General features: G+C 43.9%; 1 protein-coding gene across 1 annotated transcript in view; it reads right to left on the bottom strand.

Annotated features, from left to right (window-relative positions):
• LOC135106386 (protein turtle-like) overlaps window positions 1–20,251 on the bottom strand; it is a 77,487-nt gene that overhangs the window by 25,632 nt on the left and 31,604 nt on the right. The window contains exons 4-7 of the mRNA XM_064015350.1: window positions 13,514–13,621; window positions 10,843–11,103; window positions 2,491–2,642; window positions 1,282–1,423 (exon numbers count right to left, since the gene is read on the bottom strand). Coding sequence (XP_063871420.1) covers window positions 1,282–1,423; window positions 2,491–2,642; window positions 10,843–11,103; window positions 13,514–13,621 — 663 coding nt within the window. The remainder of the gene's footprint in view (window positions 1–1,281; window positions 1,424–2,490; window positions 2,643–10,842; window positions 11,104–13,513; window positions 13,622–20,251) is intronic.

Genomic DNA, 20,251 nt, shown 5'->3' with positions numbered 1-20,251 from the left:
ACATCTATCTCTTTCTTTCTTTGTTTCAATCATCCTCTATGTCCTCTTTACCATTCCTCTCTTACCCCTGCCTTTCTTCCCTTATTATTACTCGTCCTTCCACCTCACTCATACATTATCTCATTTTACTCCTTCATTTCCTCTCTTCATCACCTCGTATTATCCACCCATCTTCCCTCCTTCCCTACTCTCGCATTCTCTTTCCTTTCCTTGTCACTGCTTCACTATCTCATTGCCGGAGAGAGAGAGAGAGGAGAGAGAGAGAGAGAGAGAGAGAGAGGAGAGAAGAGAGAGAGAGAGAGAGAGAGAAGAGGTAGTCGTGATAAATTGGTTGGTGTGAGTAGCAAGGGTGAACTATATATTTTTTTTCTTTGTCTTTTAATATATTACTGAATTACCCATACGCTTAATTTCCTTTCCGCCTCAGTCAGTGTAACCCTGTTGAGTGTTTAATATTCATGTGGCGCAGCAGGAGGTGTGGTGGAGTTGTATGAATTAATGAGTGAATAAAGAAGGAGTAAAGAAAAAAATAAAAGTGTCACGTATTTAACTGAAGAGAAATGGAATTTTGTGTCTCCTTTTTTCTCTCTCTTAAACTGTTTTCTTTCATAGCGGAGCGTTCTCGCTTTCTATTTGTTCATTACTTTTTCTTTTAATTTTTCATTCTTCTTTATCCCTTCATTTTTTCTATTGGTCTTCCCTTGCATTGTGTATTTACATTTTTTATTCTTAATTTTTTCTGTGTTTCTTGTTCCATTATTTATTTATTTATTTATTTATTTATTTATTTGTTTGTTTATTTATCTATTTTTTTTTTTGTACTGATTTTTCTTTTACTGCTTTATCCGTCTTTGAATTACGTTTTTCCTTTACATGTTTGTGCACCTTTACTTTTCATTATATCTTTACTACCCATGAGCTGTTGAGATTTGCATAGGATGTGGTGTTCAGAGATCTCACGGGGGATAATCTGGTGGCTGACTACACACACACACACACACACACACACACACAGAGAGAGAGAGAGAGAGATGAGAGAGAGAGAGAGAGAGAAGAGAGAGAGAGAGAGAGAGAGAGAGAGAGAAGAGAGAGAGAGAGAGAGAGAGAAGAGAGAGAGAGAGAGAGAGAGAGAGAAGTGCCTCGACAAGAGAACTAGAATTAATCATATAGCCATCAAACACACACACACACACACACACACACACACACACACACACACACACACACACACACACACACACACACACACACACACACACACACACACACCACTATACTCACAATACACCACCAGCGCGAGGGACTGCTCCAGCACGGTTTCGGTGGCTGGATTCTCTGCTCGACAGGTAACGCTTGTGCCGTCGTCAGGTGGCTCTGGCTTCAGGGTGAGAGTGGAGGTAGTCACGTTGCCATCACTCGTCGTCTGCAGCAGTCAGGAGAGAGAGAGAGGGAGAGAGAGAGAGGGAGACGAGAACGAGTTAGTGAGGGAGAGGAGCACAGAGGGAAGAGGGAGAGAGAGAAGCGAGAGACGAGGAAGATAAATGGGAGGAAGGAAGGATTAAGGAAGAAGAGAGACGAGGATGAGTCAAGTAGGGAGAAGAACAGAAGGATGGAAGGAGAGGGAAACAAGAAACGAAGAAGAGAAACTGGAGGAAGGAAGGAAGGAGAGGATGTAGAGAAGCGTGGAAGACTTAGTGAGAAAGAGGAAGAGGAGAAAGGAATCGGAGACGTGGAAGAGAAACGGGAGGAAGGAAGAAAAGAGTGGATGTGGAGAGACAAGGAGAAGGAGCAAGAGGAAGGAAGAAAGGAGCGAGGGAAGACGAGGGAGACTTAGCATTAAGGACCATGAAGAGGAAGGAAGGAGAGAATGTGGAGGAAATACAGGTTAAGGGAGGGAAAAATGTGAAGAAAAAGTGATACATGCGAGTGGAAAGTGTCCTGCGGTGTAAAGGGATGGAAGGATTTAGCAGGGGAGGGTTTCTGAGGTTAAAGAATGGAGTAAGTACGAGTTTGGCGAGTTTCTGTGAGGAGCATTGAGTGCCTGGCTGAGGAAGGGGAAGCAAAGCCAGGTAGTCAAGGGAAGGACACGAAGTTACCGCCTTGAAGGGAATGAGTTAGCAGAGCGAATGGAGACTAGTTAGTGATGTTATGAGAATGAGTAGGTGAGGACTTGTGACTCATCAGCGACACGTGTACATGATTTATGCAGCCACTTAGCATATTTTCACCTCACGATGTATCTCACACTTCGGCACATTCCTCACCGCGACATGCCATTGCTGTGCCTCGCCTCAGTACATGCTTTGCCTGCCCTATACTTCACCCACTCCACAATCTCCATTCATCATCGTGTTTTTCGCCTCACAGCGCACAAACACTACATGCCTTCACACAACTCACCACGCCACACCACACAGCTGCACTAACCCATCCACTCCATCACACCTGCGCCTCTCAAAACACTGCCACGCGTCTCATTTCTCCACGTACCGTCTCCCTCGCTCCCTGCACGCGGGATGTTCCTTTCCACCACGTGATAGTAGGGGGCGGCCTTGACCCTCTCACGTCACACACCACCTCGTACTCCCGCCCGTAGCTTAGAGGCTCGTCGGGTGCCAGCAGTCGTACACTCAAGGGCTCCACTGAAACGGAGACAAAGGAAGGGGAATTAGACAGACGCAGAAGAGAAGATAAAGGCAGATTGAGGTTAGAGGAAAGTAAGAAGAGAAATGATGGTTAAAAGAGACACAAAAGGAAACAGGAAGAAAAATGGTAATTAGAAGAGGCACATAATAAAGCGTGAAAATAGGTAATGGTTAGAAGAAGCACTGAAGGAAAAGGTGAAGGAAAGCAGTGGTTGAAAAAGGCACAGCAAGAAACGTGAAGGATATTTGTGGCAAGAAGGGGCGCAGAAGAAAGTATGAAGGAAGGTAGTGGTCAGGAAAGGCACAGAAGGAAACAAAAGAAAACAGTCGTTAGCAGAGAGGCAGAAGAACGTGTGAGGCGAAGTAGAAGTTAGAAGAGGCAGAGAAGAAAGCATAAAGGAAAATAATGGTTGGAAGAGGCACAGAAGGAAGGAAATAAGAGGTGAGGAAAGAAGACCTCACGAAGGAAAATAATGGTTAGAATGAAGAAAATGAGTGGTGAGGAGAGGTGCAGAAGAAAGCGAGAAGGAAAGTGATGCTTATGAAGGAGCAGTACAGAGTTCTAGAGCGAAAGCCTTAGAAGAGCAGTGGAAGAACCTCTTTGTACATAAGGAACGCTGGGAGTTGGAGCTTTTACGGTGCGTGAAGGGTCTTTAAAGGGAAGCAAGAGGGAGCCGCTTAGGGGAATTAGAGGAAAGAGCCTGAGTAGGAAATAAGAGGGAGCCTTTGAGATGCTCGGAGTCTCGAGACGTAACATGGGCGAGGAGGAGGAAGTAAGTTTGTAACAGTTAATGATATTCAATGGTATCACAGTGAGTACTTATAAAAGGTAACCTCTTAATGAAATATGACAGAATTATAGCTCTCTCTCTCTCTCTCTCTCTCTCTCTCTCTCTCTCTCTCTCTCTCTCTCTCTCTCTCTCTCTCTCTCTCTCTCTCTCTCTCTCTCTCTCTCTCTCTCTCTCTCTCTCTCTCTCTCTCTCTCTCTCTCTCTCTCTCTACCCTGACTAATTCCCTGAGTAGCTTTCCTTCGACCTTTCTTTTCCATCTGTTCCCTTGAAGCGGTGGTTGACGTGCCAGGAGGTTCAGGACGCCTCGGTCTCACTGCTCCATAAAGCACTCCTCATTACCCGACCTTGCGCGAGAGAGATTGTATTTACAGAGGAGCGAAGACCTCTAAAACTCACCTCATTGCTCCCCGCTGCTGCTGGATGTGGCGGCTACACGGAATTGTCTACGGTGGGCGAGGCAAGTTAGGCCCGGCGGAAATGGAGTTATGGTGACGATCATCCTGAGCCTTCCTTTATAGCGCTCGTATCAGGAGTCGTAGGAGTACTAAGAGTGGTAGTAGTCGTGGTCGTTTTATTCTTAGTAGTAGTAACAGTAGTAGATGTTGTTGTAGTAGTGATGGTATTCGCGTTAGTTGCCTAATGTGTAATGAATAAATATCGTAACATGCTAAACGGAGAACATTAGCAGGACATAACAGAAACCAACCTCGTTAAACGCATATCACATACATAGGAACGCTGCTGTATATTCTATCGATGCTGCTGACAACACCAGGAGCAAACGCCCCTTTAGGACTACGCATCATAACGAGGAGAAATGCAGCCCTCGCCACTAGTCGTTCTTTAAGCTCGACCTTCAGTCAGGCTAAACGAGGACGCATCATGTACCTTCAATCCTTTAGAACCCCGCCTTCATTCCAGCAGTGTGGGAAGTGCGTGTTGATGAGCAGGTGAAGCTGGAGACAGAGAGAGAGAGAGAGAGAGAGAGAGAGAGAGAGAGAGAGAGAGAGAGAGAGAGAGAGAGAGAGAGAATGGGGTCCGTCAGCAGTGATGGTTTGAGGTTGGGGGAGAGAGGGAGAGGTGAGGAGCTACAGCATCCGGACAGGTTATGAGGTGAGGTGAGAGGCGCCGCGCTATTCTGGGACACGTTTGGGTCATGTAATGTACGCGAGGGTGCTTCAGGCCACTAGAGGTGTATTGGAAGATAGATTATTCGTCCGGTAATGGCGTCTGCAGGTCGTGAGCTATGATTGCAGATGTCTGGATGGATTTTTACGTCGCTGGGTTGTCACGCTAAAGCTGTAGCTTACTTTGAAACATCTTAGCGTCTTATTTTAACATCTAATTGGCTTTAGTGGAAGTTACTTTGGCTTTCATGGGTGTTCTCATTCATTCCATAACATCTATTGAAAAACACGTCTTGAGAACCTAACTAATTTTCTCCATGACCTTTGAAAATAGTGATTGTGAAAAGTTGCGTCGTTAAATAATACAAGCTTTAGTAATACACGACGCTCCGACTCACTTAATTATGAACGTCATGGAATGCTTTGACGCGGGGGCGTTTGTAGTAGTGCGTCAGGAGTCTTCCAGTTAAACGGGGATGTCTTGGGCAGGTGTCGTGATGCGCAGGTATGTCACCGTGTTTAATTAATTGAAGCAAGTCGTGTTGGAATGCGGTGGAAATTATTCGCCCGGGATTCACATCGCCGCCGGTGTATGCTATTGAGGAAAAGGAATCTTGTATAATAAAACACACTGTCTGTCTGTCTGTCTGTCTGTCTGTCTGTCTATGTGTGTGTGTGTGTGTGTGTGTGTGTGTGTGTGTGTGTGTGTGTGTGTGTGTGTGTGTGGGAGGGGGGAGGGGTGCCCGCATTTCACGGAAACACCATTGAACTGATTGTGATGAAATTTGGTAAGGGAGTTCCCCTCGATCCGGTAAGTGACATAGGCTATATATATAGGAAAAAAATTGGTTCTCAAATAGAGTGGTAGATGAATGGAACGGACTCAGTAATCAAGTTGTTAGTGCTAAGACATTAGGGAGCTTTAAGAGAAGGCTAGACGGATTTATGGATGGGGATGATAGGTGGAAATAGGTAGGTATATTTCATACAGGGACTGCCACGTGTAAGCCTGATGGCTTCTTGCAGCTTCCCTTATTTCTTATGTTCTTATGTTCTATGTGTTAACTACTTCCAACCCAAAAACCGTAATTATTCAGGCAAATCTGTCACCGTAACCCAATTCTTAATGGTAGCGTCAGGTTAATTGCTACCGACAGAGGACATGTACAACAGTAAACGGACGTATATTTTAGATTCATTATAAAGTAAACTTTGTTTGACTAATAGCTTTTGCGAACAAAGAAATGACTTAGGGTGATAAAACGTGCTTTGGAGAGACAAATTTTACCCGGGTAATTCTGCTAGTGTTAGATAATATGAATTCTTGGTCGCCTTCACGCACGGGAGACACGAGGCAAAGAACATAAACAGAACACCAACGAGGCTCCTCACAGCACAACAAAACATCTAATAACAACTATGACTACGTTTAATACTACTTTTACTACTAGCTTTACTACTGCTTTTACTACCACCTCTACTACCACTACTACTGCTGTTACTACTACTATTACTACTACTACTACTACTACTGCTACTACTACTATTACTACTACTACTAATACTACTATTACTACTACTACTACTGCTACTGCTGCTGCTGCTGCTGCTGCTATTACTACCACTACTACTACTACTACTACTACTACTACTACTACTACTACTACTACTACTACTACTACTACTACTTTTTGTAGGAGGGACACTGGTCAAGGGCAACAAAAATCCAATAAAAAAAAAATAAAAAAAGCTCACTGAGATTCCAGTCTCAGAAGAGGGTCCAAAAGCGGTAGTCAAAAAATTGAACGACAAGTGTCTTGAAGCCTCCCTTTTAAAGGAATTCAAGTCATAGGAAGGTGGAAATACAGAAGCAGGCAGGGAGTTCCAGAATTTACCAGAGAAAGGGATGAATGATTGAGAATACTGGTTAACTCTTGCATTAGAGAGGTGGACAGAATAGGGATGAGAGAAAGAAGAAAGTCTTGTGCAGCGAGGCCGTGGGAGGAAGGGAGGCATGCAGTTAGCAAGATCAGAAGAGCAGTTAGCATGAAAATAGCGGTAGAAGATAGCTAGAGATGCAACACTGCAGCTATGAGAGAGAGGCTGAAGACAACCAGTTAGAGGAGAGGAGACGAAAAGCTTTTCATTCCACCCTGTCTAGAAGAGCGGTATGGGTGGAACCCCCCCAGACATGTGAAGCATACTCCATACATGGAGGGATAAGGCCCTTGTACAGAGTTAGCAGTTGGGGGGGGTGAGAAAAACTGGTGGAGACGTCTGAGAACGCCTAACTTCATAGAAGCTTTTTTTTTTTTTTTTTTAGCAAAAGATAAGATGTGAAGTTTCCAGTTCAGATTAAATGTAAAGGACAGACTGAGGATGTTCAGTGTAGAAGAGGGGGACACTTGAGTGTCATTGAAGAAGAGGGGATAGTTGTCTGGAAGTTGTGTCGAGTTGATAGATAGAGGAATTGAGTTTTTGAGGCATTGAACAATACCAAGTTTGCTTTACCCCAATCAGAAATTTTAGAAAGATCAGAAGTCAGACGTTCCGTGGCTTTCCTGCGTGAAATGTCTACTTCCTGAAGTGTTGGACGTCTGTGAAAAGACGTGGAAAAGTGCAGGGTGGTGTCATCAACGTAGGAGTGCATAGGACAAGAAGTTTGGTTTAGAAGGTCATTGATGAATAATAAGAAGAGAGTGGATGACAGGACAGAACCCTGAGCAACACAACTGTTAATAGATTTAGGAGAAGAAGAGTGATCGTCTACCACATCAGCAATAGAACGGTCAGAAAGGAAACTTGAGATGAAGTTACAGAAAGATGGATGGAAGCCATAGGAGGGTAGTTTGGAAATCAAAGCCTTGTGCCAGACTCTATCAAAAGCTTTTGATATATCCAAGGCAACAGCAAAAGTTTCACCAAAATCTCTAAAAGAGGATGACCAAGACGCACTAAGGAAAGCCAGAAAATCACCAGTGGAGCGGCCTTGACGGAACCCATACTGGCGATCAGATAGAAGGTTGTGAAGTGATAGATGTTTAAGAATCTTCCTGTTGAGGATAGATTGAAAAACTTTAGATAGGCAGGAAATTAAAGCAATAGGACGATAGTTTGAGGGATTAGAACGGTCACCCTTTTTAGGAACAGGCTGAATGTAGGCAAACTTCCAGCAAGAAGGAAAGGTAGATGTTGAGAGACAGAGCTGAAAGAGTTTGACTAGGCAAGGTGCAAGCACGGAGGCACAGTTTCGGAGAACAATAGGAGGGACCCCATCAGGTTCATAAGCCTTCCGAGGGTTTAGGCCAACGAGGGCATGGAAAATGTCATTGCGAAGAATTTTAATAGGTAGCATGAAATAGTCAGAAGGTGGAGGAGAGGGAGGAACAAGCCCTGAATCGTCCAAGATAGAGTTTTTAGCAAATGTTTGAGCGAAGAGTTCAGCTTGAGAGATAGATGTGATAGCAGTGGTGCCATCTGGTTGAAATAAAGGAGGGAAAGAGGAAGAAGCAAAGTTATTGGAGATACGAGTATTTTTGGCTAGATGCCAGAAATCACGAGAGGAGTTAGATCTTGAAAGATTTTGACGCTTTCTGTTAATGAAAGAGTTTCTGGTTAGTTGGAGAACAGACTTGGCATGGTTCCGGCCAGAAATATAAAGTGCATGAGATTCTGGTGATGGAGGGCTCAAGTACCTTTTGTCAGCCACCTCTCTCATGTATAGCACGAGAACAAGCTGTGTTAAACCAATGTTTGGAAGGTTTAGGTCGAGAAAAAGAGTGAGGAATGTACGCCTCCATGCCAGACACTATCACCTCTGTTATGCGCTCGGCACACAAAGACGGGTCTCTGACACGGAAGCAGCAGTCATTCCAAGGAAAATCAGCAAAATACCTCCTCAGGTTCCCCCAACTAGCAGAGACAAAACGCCAGAGGCACCTTCGCTTAGGGGAATCCTGAGGAGGGATTGGAGCGATAGGACAAGATACAGATATGAGATTGTGATCGGAGGAGCCCAACGGAGAAGAGAGGGTGACAGCATAAGCAGAAGGATTAGAGGTCAGGAAAAGGTCAAGAATGTTGGGTGTATCTCCAAGACGGTCTGGAATACGAGTTGGGTGTTGCACCAATTGCTCTAGATCGTGGAGGATAGCAAAGTTGAAGGGTAGGTCACCTGGATGGTCATTGGAGGTAGAGGAAAGCCAAAGCTAGTGGTAAATATTGAAGTCTCCAAGAATGGAGATCTCCATAAAAGGATAGAGAGTCAGATGTGCTCTACTTTGGAAGTTAAGTAGTCAGAGAACATAGTCAGAGGAGTTAGGTGAAAGGTATACAGCACAAATAAATCTAGTTTGAAAGTGACTCTGTAGTCTTAGCCAGATGGTGGAAAACTCGGAAGATTCAAGAGCGTGGGCACGAGAGCAGGTTAAGTCGTTGCTCACATAAACGCAACATCCAGCTTTGGATTGAAAATGAAGATAGAGAAAGTAGGAGGGAACAGAAAAGGGGCTACTGTCAGTTGCCTCAGACACCTGTATATCAGTGAGGAAAAGAAAATGAGGTTTAGAAGAGGAGAGGTGGTGTTCTACAGATTGAAAATTAGATCTAAGACCGCGAATGTTGAAGTTAATGAAGAAAAAGTTGAGGGGGGTGTCAAGACACTTAGGGTCGTTATCAGAAGAGCAGTCCGACCTAGGGACATCGGTGGACCCCTCCCCAGATGGGGGACTCCGAGGCTGGTGTAGGAGTCGCCATGATAATTTTGAATTTTTGAATGAAGGGTGTGTGTGTTATTAGGTGCTTGTAGTTTTGTGTTGAGGAAGAGAGCTGTCTTTAGAGGGCAGGCTGTGTTTGCCCCCTTGTGTTGTGAGACACAAAGGGAAACATTCAATGAGGTCACAGCTGGGTTTAATGATAAGTTCACAGCACCCACTGATCCAGTGCTTGAGACCTCACTGGGAGTAATTATCGTTTCGGCAGGTGCCTACTGCCTCCTTCAGTGCTGCTACTACTACTACTACTACTACTACTACTACTACTACTACTACTACTAATAATAATAATAATAATAATAATAATAATAATAATAATAATGCTACTACTATCATCAATGTCACCACGACCATCTTTTCTTTTTCTTGTTCTTATTCTTATTTTCCTCCTCCTCCTCCTCCTCCTCCTCCTCCTCCTCCTCTTCTTCTTCTTCTTCTTCTTCTTCTTCTTCTTCTTCTTCTTCTTCTTCTTCTTCTTCTTCTTCTTCTTCTTCTTCTTCTTCCTCCTCCTCTTCTTTTCTTCTTTTCTTCTTCTTCTTTATCACTACTACTGCTACTACTTCTGATCTCTCTAAAATTTCTGATTGGGGCAGAGCAAACTGGGGATTGTTCAATACCTCAAAAACTCAATTCCTCCATCTATCAACTCGACAACTATCTCCTCTTCTTCATTGACACTCAACGGCCTCCTTTTTCTACACTGAACATCCTCGATCTGTCCTTCTCTTATAATCTAAACTGGAAACTTCACATTTCATCTTTTGCTAAAACAGCTTCTATGAAGTCAGTTGTTTTGAGACGTCTCTGCCAGTTTTTCTCATCCCCCTCAGCTGCTAACTCTGTACAAGGGCCTTATTCCTCCATGTATGGAGTATGCTTCACATGTCTGGGGGCTTCCACTCATACCGCTCTTCTAGACAGGGTGGAATCAAAAAGCTTTTCGTCTCATCAGCTCCTCTCCGCTAACTGACTGTCTTCAGCCTCTTTCTCATCGACGCATTGCTGCATCTCTAGCTAAGTGCTCTTCTGATCTTGCTAACTGCATGCCTCCACTCCTCCCTCGGTCTCGCTACACAAGACTTTCTTCTTTCTCTCACCCCTATTCTGTCCACCTCTCTAATGCAAGAGTTAATCAGTATTCTCAGTCATTCATACCTTTCTCTGGTAAACTCTGGAACTCCCTACTTGCTTCTGTATTTCCACTTTCCTATAACTTGAACTCAATCAAGAGGGAGGTTTCAAGACACTTATCCTTCAATTTTTGACTACCGCTTCGGACCTTATTCGGGGGCTGGCAACTCAGTGAGCTTTTTTTCTTTTTATTGGGTTTTTGTTGCCCTTTACTGATGTCCCTCTACTACTACTACTACTACTACTACTACTACTACTACTACTACTACTACTACTACTACTACTACTACTACTACTACTCACACACACACACACACACACACACACACACACACACACACACACACACACACACACACACACACACTTTACTCACGGTTCATATCGATCATGACGGCTGCGCTGAGAGGTGAGGTTAGATTGGTGTTGGTGACCTCACACGTCACCAGCCGTTTGAGGTCACTGCGGGTGAAGGGCCCCAAAGTGAGCGTATTAGAACGAGTGGGCTCTGTGTGGGACCCCTGGTGGAGCGTGTTGGTAGGTCCCGGCCGGAGCATATTGTCCGTGGGATCGTCGTCCATTTGACTATCAATGAGACGATCCCCGAGGTACCAGAGGATACGGGGAGGCGGAGATCCTGTGGGAGGGAGACGGGGTAGAGATAGGGAAATAAAGGAAAGATGAGGAGAGAGTGTAGTAAAGGAGTTTGCGGGTGAAGGGAAAAGGGAAGTGTTTCGTGGAGGAGTGAACAAGGGAGGTGTGTTTAGGAGGTATAGAGGAGGAAAGGGGAATTGTTCGAGAGAGGACGAACGAGAGGTAGAATGATGTTTAGGGTTACGGAAGGGTAAAGGAAAGGTGATTGGGTGAGGATGGACAAGAGGGAGGTGGGATGTTGATGGGTACATGGAAGGAAAGGGAAAAATGTTTGGGAAAGGACGGAGAACAGTAGAGAATAAAGGTTTAGTGGTAGAGAAGAAAAAAAGGAATTGTTTGGGAGACGATGAATAAGACCAGGGATGTCGGCAGGTGAAGGGAGAGGAAAAGTAGAATGAAAAAATGCATGAGGAAAAGAGAGTAAAGAAAAGGAAGAGTTTTTAGAAGAGAATGAACAAGAAAAAAATGTTTGAAGGATAAAGAGGGAAAGAATAACAGGAAATGGGAGAGGATAATGAAGAAAAAGAGGAAATAGATGAAAATTGCACCGATGTTTCGAGGAGGCGGAGAAAAAGTAAGATTGTAAGGGAGGAAAGTCGGAGGAGGAAGAGAGAAAGGAGAGGGTATAGGAAAGTAGAGGAATATGAAAGAAGGAGAAGCAGAAGTGGGAAGAGATGAGGAATAGGCAAATGTTTCGAGGATGCGGTGAAGGATGAGGGGGAGTAACGAAGGAAGGAGGGAAGAGGTGGAATAAGGAGCAGTTTAAAATTCAGCCTTCAGGGTTTTGAATTAAATTATGCAAACTGTTTCACGCACTAGCAGATTTGTTCCCCCAAGACAGCCTAATGCTTTGCTGGAAAACCCGGTGCAGCATCCAAACACAGCAGCACCTCGCGCAGCACAGCCCACCATGCACAGCACCACCAGGAAAGGACAATTTAGGATGAACTCAAGCATTTTAAACACCTTCAGAGTCTGGAGAGAAATGGGAAACGAGGCGTAAAGGACTCTATTACTGTAAACTCAAGTCATTTAGTTTTGTGTGCGAAGAAAGAAACGACATCCCAGAAGGTGGATTTTGAAGTATACTCGTAAGGTTAATAGTGATGAATTTAGTGTACAAGTTAGTGTTTTAGTACACACACACACACACACACACACACACACACACACACACACACACACACACACACACACACACACACACACACACACACGGGTTTGAAATAAAAACATGAAACAAATTACTTACTGGCTATTTAAATATCATAGTTTCAAAGCTCCACGAAAGAGTGCACCAACAAATGCAATATTTTTAAAGCAAAGAACAAACAAGTAATAAAAATACACACACACACACTCACACACACACACACACACACACACACACACACACACACACACACACACACACACACACACACACACACACACACACACACACACACACACACACACACACACACACACACACACACACATCCAATATAAAAGGCAGAAAAGGTTAGTGTACACCGTAGTGTCACTAAACATAAACAAAACATATTTCAATCATCCGTTCCTGTGTGTGTATGTATGTGTGTGTGTGTGTGTGTGTGTGTGTGTGTGTGTGTGTGTGTGTGTGTGTGTGCGCGCGCGCATTTAAATCAATTTCAGGAGGCGTGTGTTGGCCGTGTCCTTTTCCAAGAGTGTGTCTGTCATGACGGGACAAGCGAGAAGGGAATTCGCCATCTCGTGTTCTGGTGCTGAGCGGAATAGAAATGGCTTCTTACCGTCGCTCTTGCTGTGCACTGAGACGGTAGAGGGCTGTGTGTGTGCGTGCGAGAGTGCCTTTATTTGTGTGTGTGTGTGTGTGTGTGTGTGTGTGTGTGTGTGTGTGTGTGTGTGTGTGTGTGTGTGTGAGTGTGTGGTACATGAAGCTCTTTTGAAAATGGGATATAAAGAAAAAGATTGGCAAACTAAAAACTTCAGCATGGTATATACGAGAGAGAGAGAGAGAGAGAGAGAGAGAGAGAGAGAGAGAGAGAGAGAGAGAGAGAGAGAGAGTAAGTAAACAAACATAAATCCAGGAAGACGACAAACAGAGGCAGGTACGAGGGGGAAAAAAAAAAAAGCAGAGAATTGGACTTAAAGAAACTGCAAGAAAACAACAATAAACTTTTAAATGATCGAGAGAGAAACCAAAGCGAAGACAGAGAAGGGAAATAAGTGACTTTTGCGTTGGGAGGTGAAATCCCCACAGATAACAACACACGGAAAAGAAGAAACAGCGACAAACAACACATAAAATATAGGACTGGGAAATAGAAGATGGGGATGCGAGGGAAACACATCACACACATTTTCTTAACCGTCACTTTCCCTTTTCCATCCCTTTCCCTGTGCCGACTTACCCCCGCTGGCCAGGCAGGTGAGCGTGGCGTAGTCCTTCTCCCGGTAAGGCCCCACCACACTGGTCACCGTCCTGCCCTCCGACATCACCAACACATTCCGGGGCGGCACTGTGGACGGCCGTGGGCGGGGAGAATTTCAGGGGTGGCAGACGACGTGAGTGGTGGTAGGAGAAAAAAAAAAGAAAAAAAAAAGTGGAAAGAAAGAAACTGTTAAAAACGTAGAACAGAGAAAATGTGTCTGTTTTTTTTTTTCCGAAGATTAAATGGAGATGCAGTTAAAAGAAATATATGTTTTTATCCTATTAGATTGTTGCAATTAGATTTAAACTTTGATACTCGCTCGATCATTCGCTATGCTTTTCTTGAGTACAGTACCCCAGCCAGACAAAGCCTTGTTGGTTAAGTTTTTCTTTCTCTCTCTTTTGACTTTCTTTTCTTTTCTTTCTGCAATGGTGACGGCGATAAAGCAACGCTGTGATGACAGTAACAGTATCGGAAATTAATACTGGTAATCTGAAACTGTAGTGCCTTCATTGTTCATCTAGCATGGGTTGTTTGTAGTAATAGCTAGTTTTATTCAGTATTGGCGTTGCTGTTGTTTTGTTATTATTATTATCTTCATTATATTATTATTATTGTTATTACTATTATTATTTTTGTTGTTGTTGTTGTTGTTGTTGTTGTTGCTGTTGTTGTTGATGTTGTTGTTGTTGTAGTTGTTGTTATTGTTGTCCTCATAATCCTCATCATCATCATTATCGTCCTCACCGTCATAATTAGAATTATTATTATTATTTTTATTATTATTATTATTATTATTATTATTATTATTATTATTATTATTATTATTATTATTACTACTATACTACTACTACTACTACTACTACTACTACTACTACTACTACTACTACTACTATCCAATTTTATCATTTTTCCGCGGACTGTATCTCTCTTTTTTTTTATCATCACGCCTTATTTTAAAACACATGCACGCAAATCTGGTATAAGTAAATGCAGGAATGAAATCTGGCTCTTGACGTTCTCTCTCAGCATGCGTAAATGAAGGAGCTTCGTAGAGAGAGAGAGTTAAGGGCCTCAGGAGTGGGCAGGCATGCAGGGTACAAGAGGCTGTTCCTGTGCAGATGTTTAGTTGGCTTTCCAGTTTTACCCTCATGGCTCATTGCCAGTAATGTGCTGCGGGGAGCCGGGCGCCCTGGTTCAACACACACACACACACAAACACACACACACACAAACACACACACTCACACACACACACACACACACACACACACACACACACACACACACACACACACACACACACACACACACACACGGCGCAGGAGGGAAATAGCAGCCGCGCATCATAGTTTATGGTGGCGTTCACCTTTACTCGTCTAGGAAGGAAGGGAAGATAGCCTCCCTCACAAACTCCTCTCATTCCTATTCCCTTTTTTGTAAGCCTCTTTCAAAGTTCCGTTTCGTCGAGGCGTTGTCCTGATCAGCCGTAAAAACAGCACTAAACCTCCGTAAGACTCCGGTGTTAGCGAACTTAATGGGAAGAGATGATAACAAGTTTGCGGTAAAGGCGAGGGAGTAATCCTCTTACCTTTAGGAAAATCCCGTTGTTTGTCGGAAGAGTAACAGTAATATTAGGTTCAGATTAAGCTGCCGCCTCTGCTGATTCGGCGCGCACGGGGACTTGGAGAGAGGGCGGTGAACATAGAACCATTTTGGAAAGCCTGTGATGCCCTTGTGGATGGTTTAGCGCTCGTTTGGCTTCGGCAGCAGTGCGTCTGTGTGTCTCCTTTGATCCATCCCTTCTATCCTTCTTCGCCTGCTCGTCCATCTTCCCCTGTGACCTTTTTTCTGTCTGTCTGTCTGTCTGTCTTTGTCTGTCTGTCGCCGTATTCCAAGATGCGTCTCTGATATTCATGTTTATCTGTTTTATTTCACTGTTTAATTTCCTTTATATTTATTTGTCTTATTCTATTTCTCTTTGTTCTCTCACAGTGCATATAATGTTTTCATCCTTATCTTTTATTTTACTCTTACAAGTTTCCTTCTTTTTCTCTTATTGCGCTGTTCTAATTGCCACATTCATATACCTTTTTTTCATCTTATATCTGTTTTTTTTTAACTATTTATTTACTATTCCATATTTCTTATTGTTTTCACCGGCTTGACTTATTTTACCACATTCCCGAACTCTTTTTCCTTACTTCACTTTTTTTCCATATTTTCATCGTTCTTCTCTTATTATCACTTTAATCCCTTTCTTTTCCTCTTTCTCTTCCTTCATTTTAGCCTTCATGTCCGCTTACGAGCTTCACAATTCCTCATTTCTACTTTAGTTTCCATTTAGTATTTTTTTTCTCTCGTTCATTTGTGTTACATATATTATTCCGTGTCATCTAATTTCCTTCCCACCTTCATTTCCATTCATCACATTTTTTACCTCATTTCTAATTTGTTCCTCCGTTCCTCTGATTATTACTCTCCGGGCTCCTCATCTCTTCTCCCCACTTATCCCTCCCTCCCTCCGGCGTTACGTCTTCCCATTGGCCTCGACATAAGCGCCTACCTCTCTTTCTTGCCTTCACAAAACATGGAGTGTATTTTCAACACGCCCCGCTTCGTCGACTAGAATAGGAAAACTTTACCTACGGGACGCCTCCGCTTCTATATGAGAAAGGGAAAAGAAAATGCAGCTTCCTTCAGACCCGTTGCTCGAGAGGAAATACGCATTTGACGTTTAATAGAAGACGAATCAAGCAATTTTTCGTACAATGAAGCACTTTGTAGGCGGGAGCAGGAAGCCATATCGTTGAGAATTTCGTAGATAAGAGTTTCGTGCACGACAGACCAGTAGAAATAAAAAGGTGTTTCGTATTCGTGTCCAAATGGAAAAACCTGGAGGACCTTTGTTCCCTTGGTCGTGTTCACCTCTCTGCTTGTTAGTCGTGGAGGGGGGTGGGGAGCAGCGGCGCCAGGGCGTACCGAGAGCCTTGCTAATGATGCTCTACGGCCTGAGGCTTCGAGGAATACGTCTTGTGGTGCATAGGATTTTAGAGACGTCGCGTGTTTCTAATGGTGTTGCGTGTGTGTTTGTGTGTGTGTGTGTGTGTGTGTGTGACTAACAGCGATAAATGCAGTCAATAATGTGGATTTCTTGGTGACACATTATGCGTGCCTAGACCAATTGTACACACACACACACACACACACACACACACACACACACACACACACACACACACACACACAAGCCAACACCTCATCGTCACCAAGCCACACGAACACCTGTCTGCCTGCCTGCCTGCCTGTCTGTCTTTATGTCTATCTATCTACGCGCCTCAAAACACGCGTCGCCATCGTCAAGAAAATCCCAGAGAACCACAAGCTATTCAATAACACCTCCTCTGTATACCCTCGGGCCGCAGGTGACGCTAACAAGACCCTCTTTTCTTGAGACCGGCGTAAGGCCTCCTGAGAGTAGCAAAGAGAAAGACAAAGAGCAAAGAAGAGAAGGAGAGAAAGACATGACAGAAGGAAAACAGGGATAGAGCGAGAGAAAACCATGATAGGAAGGAGTGCAAGAGTGAGAGGCAAGGCGGCAGGGTGGAGGTGCGACAGGAGGGAGAGAGTATTGGCTCAGCTGTCATGTTGGAGAAACCGGGCCGTGTGTTCGGGAGGATTTGGGGGGGAAGGAAAAGAAGGAGCAAGACAGGAGGAACGTGTTTGCAAATTGTATATATACGAGTTTGTGTGTGTATCTGAATCTGAGAGAGAGAGAGAGAGAGAGAGAGAGAGAGAGAGAGAGAGAGAGAGAGAGAGAGAGAGAGAGAGAGAGAGAGAGAGAATATAGCACGGTCATTTCCATTCGTAAGTGGGTGAAGTGTCTTGCTTGAGCTACTGTGGCCTGAACAATTAGTAGAAGTTTTGATATTACGAAAACTCCTCCCGTTAGTGTTCGTGTTCATATTGCTCCATTGATTGTTCTGCAGGTGAGGCTCTTCTTCTTCTTCTTCCTCCTCCTCCTCCTCCTCCTCCTCCTCCTCCTCCTCCTCCTCGTGTGGTGTGCGGGGGCAGAACGAGGGCGACGCCAGCAGGTAAGGGATATCATTAGTTCTAGTCTTTTTTTAACGATGGCAAAGCACCTTATTCCCACCTGCCGCCACTTTCCCTCTCTTTCCACCTTCTCCTTACACTCACACACACACACACACACACACACACACACACACACACACACACACACACACACACACACACACACACACACACACACACACACACACACACACACACGGATTAAAAATGAAGCTGTATGTGCAGATTACACTCCACTCCTCCTCCTCCTCCTCCTCTTTTTGTATCCTCACATATACGGGAACTTTGGACATGTTCACGATTTGTATTTTTGGGAAAGCAGAGCCGCGTTGGACAGCATTTTTCCGGGTCGCGTATTCGGTGTTATAGTGGCTTGTTCAAGAGCTTAATGGGCCGGCAAGCTGCGGGTTTTGCTGCTGTACAACCGACACTTAATGGGGTTACCGTTCTGCCCACCTGGGTAATTTGATGCAGGGAAGGTGTTCACAGACACGTAAATGATTAATGATGCGGGAAAGGAGAGCGGTGGAACGAGGGTGAGGCTCGCAAGTAAATTGGAATAGAATTGACGTTGTGAAGAGCAAACTGGGCGTATAAGAGGGAGAGAACGAGAGAGAGAAAGCGAGCGAGCGAAAGAGAGAGAGAGAGAGAGAGAGAGAGAGAGAGAGAGAGAGAGAGAGAGAGAGAGAGAGAGAGAGAGAGAGAGAGAGAGAGAGAATTTGGGAGGGGAGTGGGGTTTACGATATAACAGGAAATGGAAAGTGAAATCGTGAAATACACAACAATATGTTGCGGGAATCTCTGCACGAAAGGAAATATTTCAAATTAAGAAATTTCACCAGATTTTGTGTCGTGACCGGCTGGCGAAATATCGAGGTCGTTTAATATTTTCTCTTTTTTTGTGTTTCATCTCTGGTGATGAGCGAATGAACTCCTCGATTAGTTATTTATGTAGTTCAGAGTAAATAATGATAAACCTTTTAAGTTACTTGAAGTTGGTTCTTTCCGCATTGATTTATTCTAATGATCAGGATACTTTTCAGGCACAAAGTGGCGATGAGTGTGAACAGGAAGCTTACTTGCGCTCCACAGGGAGAAATTAATAACGAATTTTTGCATCATCTCATTTAGGATGAAAGAAAGAAGAGAGAAAAATTCTCCCAAAACACAGGTAGTAGTGTTCTTAGATTAAGAAAATTAAAATAAAGCCATCTTTACATCTCGTTAGTAAAAAGAAAAAAGGAAAGAGGAAAACCTTTACCGAGAAGCTGGAAAATATGTTGATAGCTTAAGGAAAAGCAAGCAGCGGCCAGAATCCCTAAGGAAGACATAGTTTAATAAAAGTTTGTGATGTGCAGCCTGGAAAGCCAAGCCGCAAATATGAAACATTCGGAAATATGAATTATAAAGATAAATATGAGGCTGGAGATCTTAAGACGAAAGGGTTTTCCCACGAATACTGGTGCCGAGGCTTGATGGTGTCGAGAGTAAATGTTCCTTGAGCAAAGACTGAGCAAGAAAAACTTTAAGAACATGAAAACGGAACTGCAGAGGCGATGGCGTGGTTGGCAGCGACACTCCGGCTAACTCTCCAAAACTCGTGTAAGTCCGGCCCGCGGCGCCCGGCCCTCGCACCTCACCAAATACCTTAAAATCACCCACGTGTTAGTCTTTCTGCAGCTTTCATGGAGTGGCTGAGGTGTGAGGCAGGAGTGTATGTGAGGAGGGCATATGAGGCAAGAGTAAACGTGATGCAGAGGTAACAGTGAGGTAGCGAGAGTGTATGTGAGGCAGGAGAGGAGTGTCTGAGATAGGATAGTGAGTGTGGCAGGAGTGAGAGGCAGGAGTAACACTGTGGGTAGCATCGGATATCTTGTCAATGTAATCTTGTAAATTGTTCAGTGGCAGTATCGAGTATCCCCGGCTGGTACACGGCAGGTACAGGGACAGGGACATCAAAAGAGTGCATGGGGGAGTTTTGTATTTATGTCCCGCAGCGGTCGTTCGTATCGGGGTTGATGTTTTACTCTGCAAGGCATTTTCTAGCGATGCTTTGATCTTAAGCCGTCCATGCTCAACTTCCTGAGCCAATTCTTCAGTAAGTTTCGTTTGAATATCTGACTGAAACCATTCCTTGTCTTCCCTCAGATTGCATCATTTCCAGGAAGGTTCGTGTGGCCTTAATAAATTCTTCTTAACCTACATTAAAGTCAGATAATCCTCCATTAAATCTTCCTCTCACCTCGACGCGAACTCAGTTAAATTACACTAATAAAGGTAGATTTCTATAAATATCACATATAAATATACATTGCTGTGGTCACGAAATGTGGTGTTTGCAATATGTAGTTCACATTAGAGGTGAGAAGAACAAAGGTGAACACTGCCAGTAAAGTAACTCACCTTTCCTGCCAGGTATAGAAGTAATCTTTAATTTAGAGAGAGAGAGAGAGAGAGAGAGAGAGAGAGAGAGAGAGAGAGAGAGAGAGAGAGAGAGAGAGAGAGAGAGAGAGAGAGAGAGAGAGAGAATGACAAAGAAATTACCCACCTCTTTTGCTATATATAAAACATAATTGTGAGTTTCTGTTTGGAAGCAGAGAGAGAGAGAGAGAGAGAGAGAGA

Source organism: Scylla paramamosain, chromosome 13 (genome assembly GCF_035594125.1).
Source record: "Scylla paramamosain isolate STU-SP2022 chromosome 13, ASM3559412v1, whole genome shotgun sequence".
Taxonomy (NCBI): Eukaryota; Metazoa; Arthropoda; class Malacostraca; order Decapoda; family Portunidae; genus Scylla; species Scylla paramamosain.
Note: the sequence above shows the minus strand (reverse complement) of the source record. Positions and strands in the feature narration are given on the sequence as shown.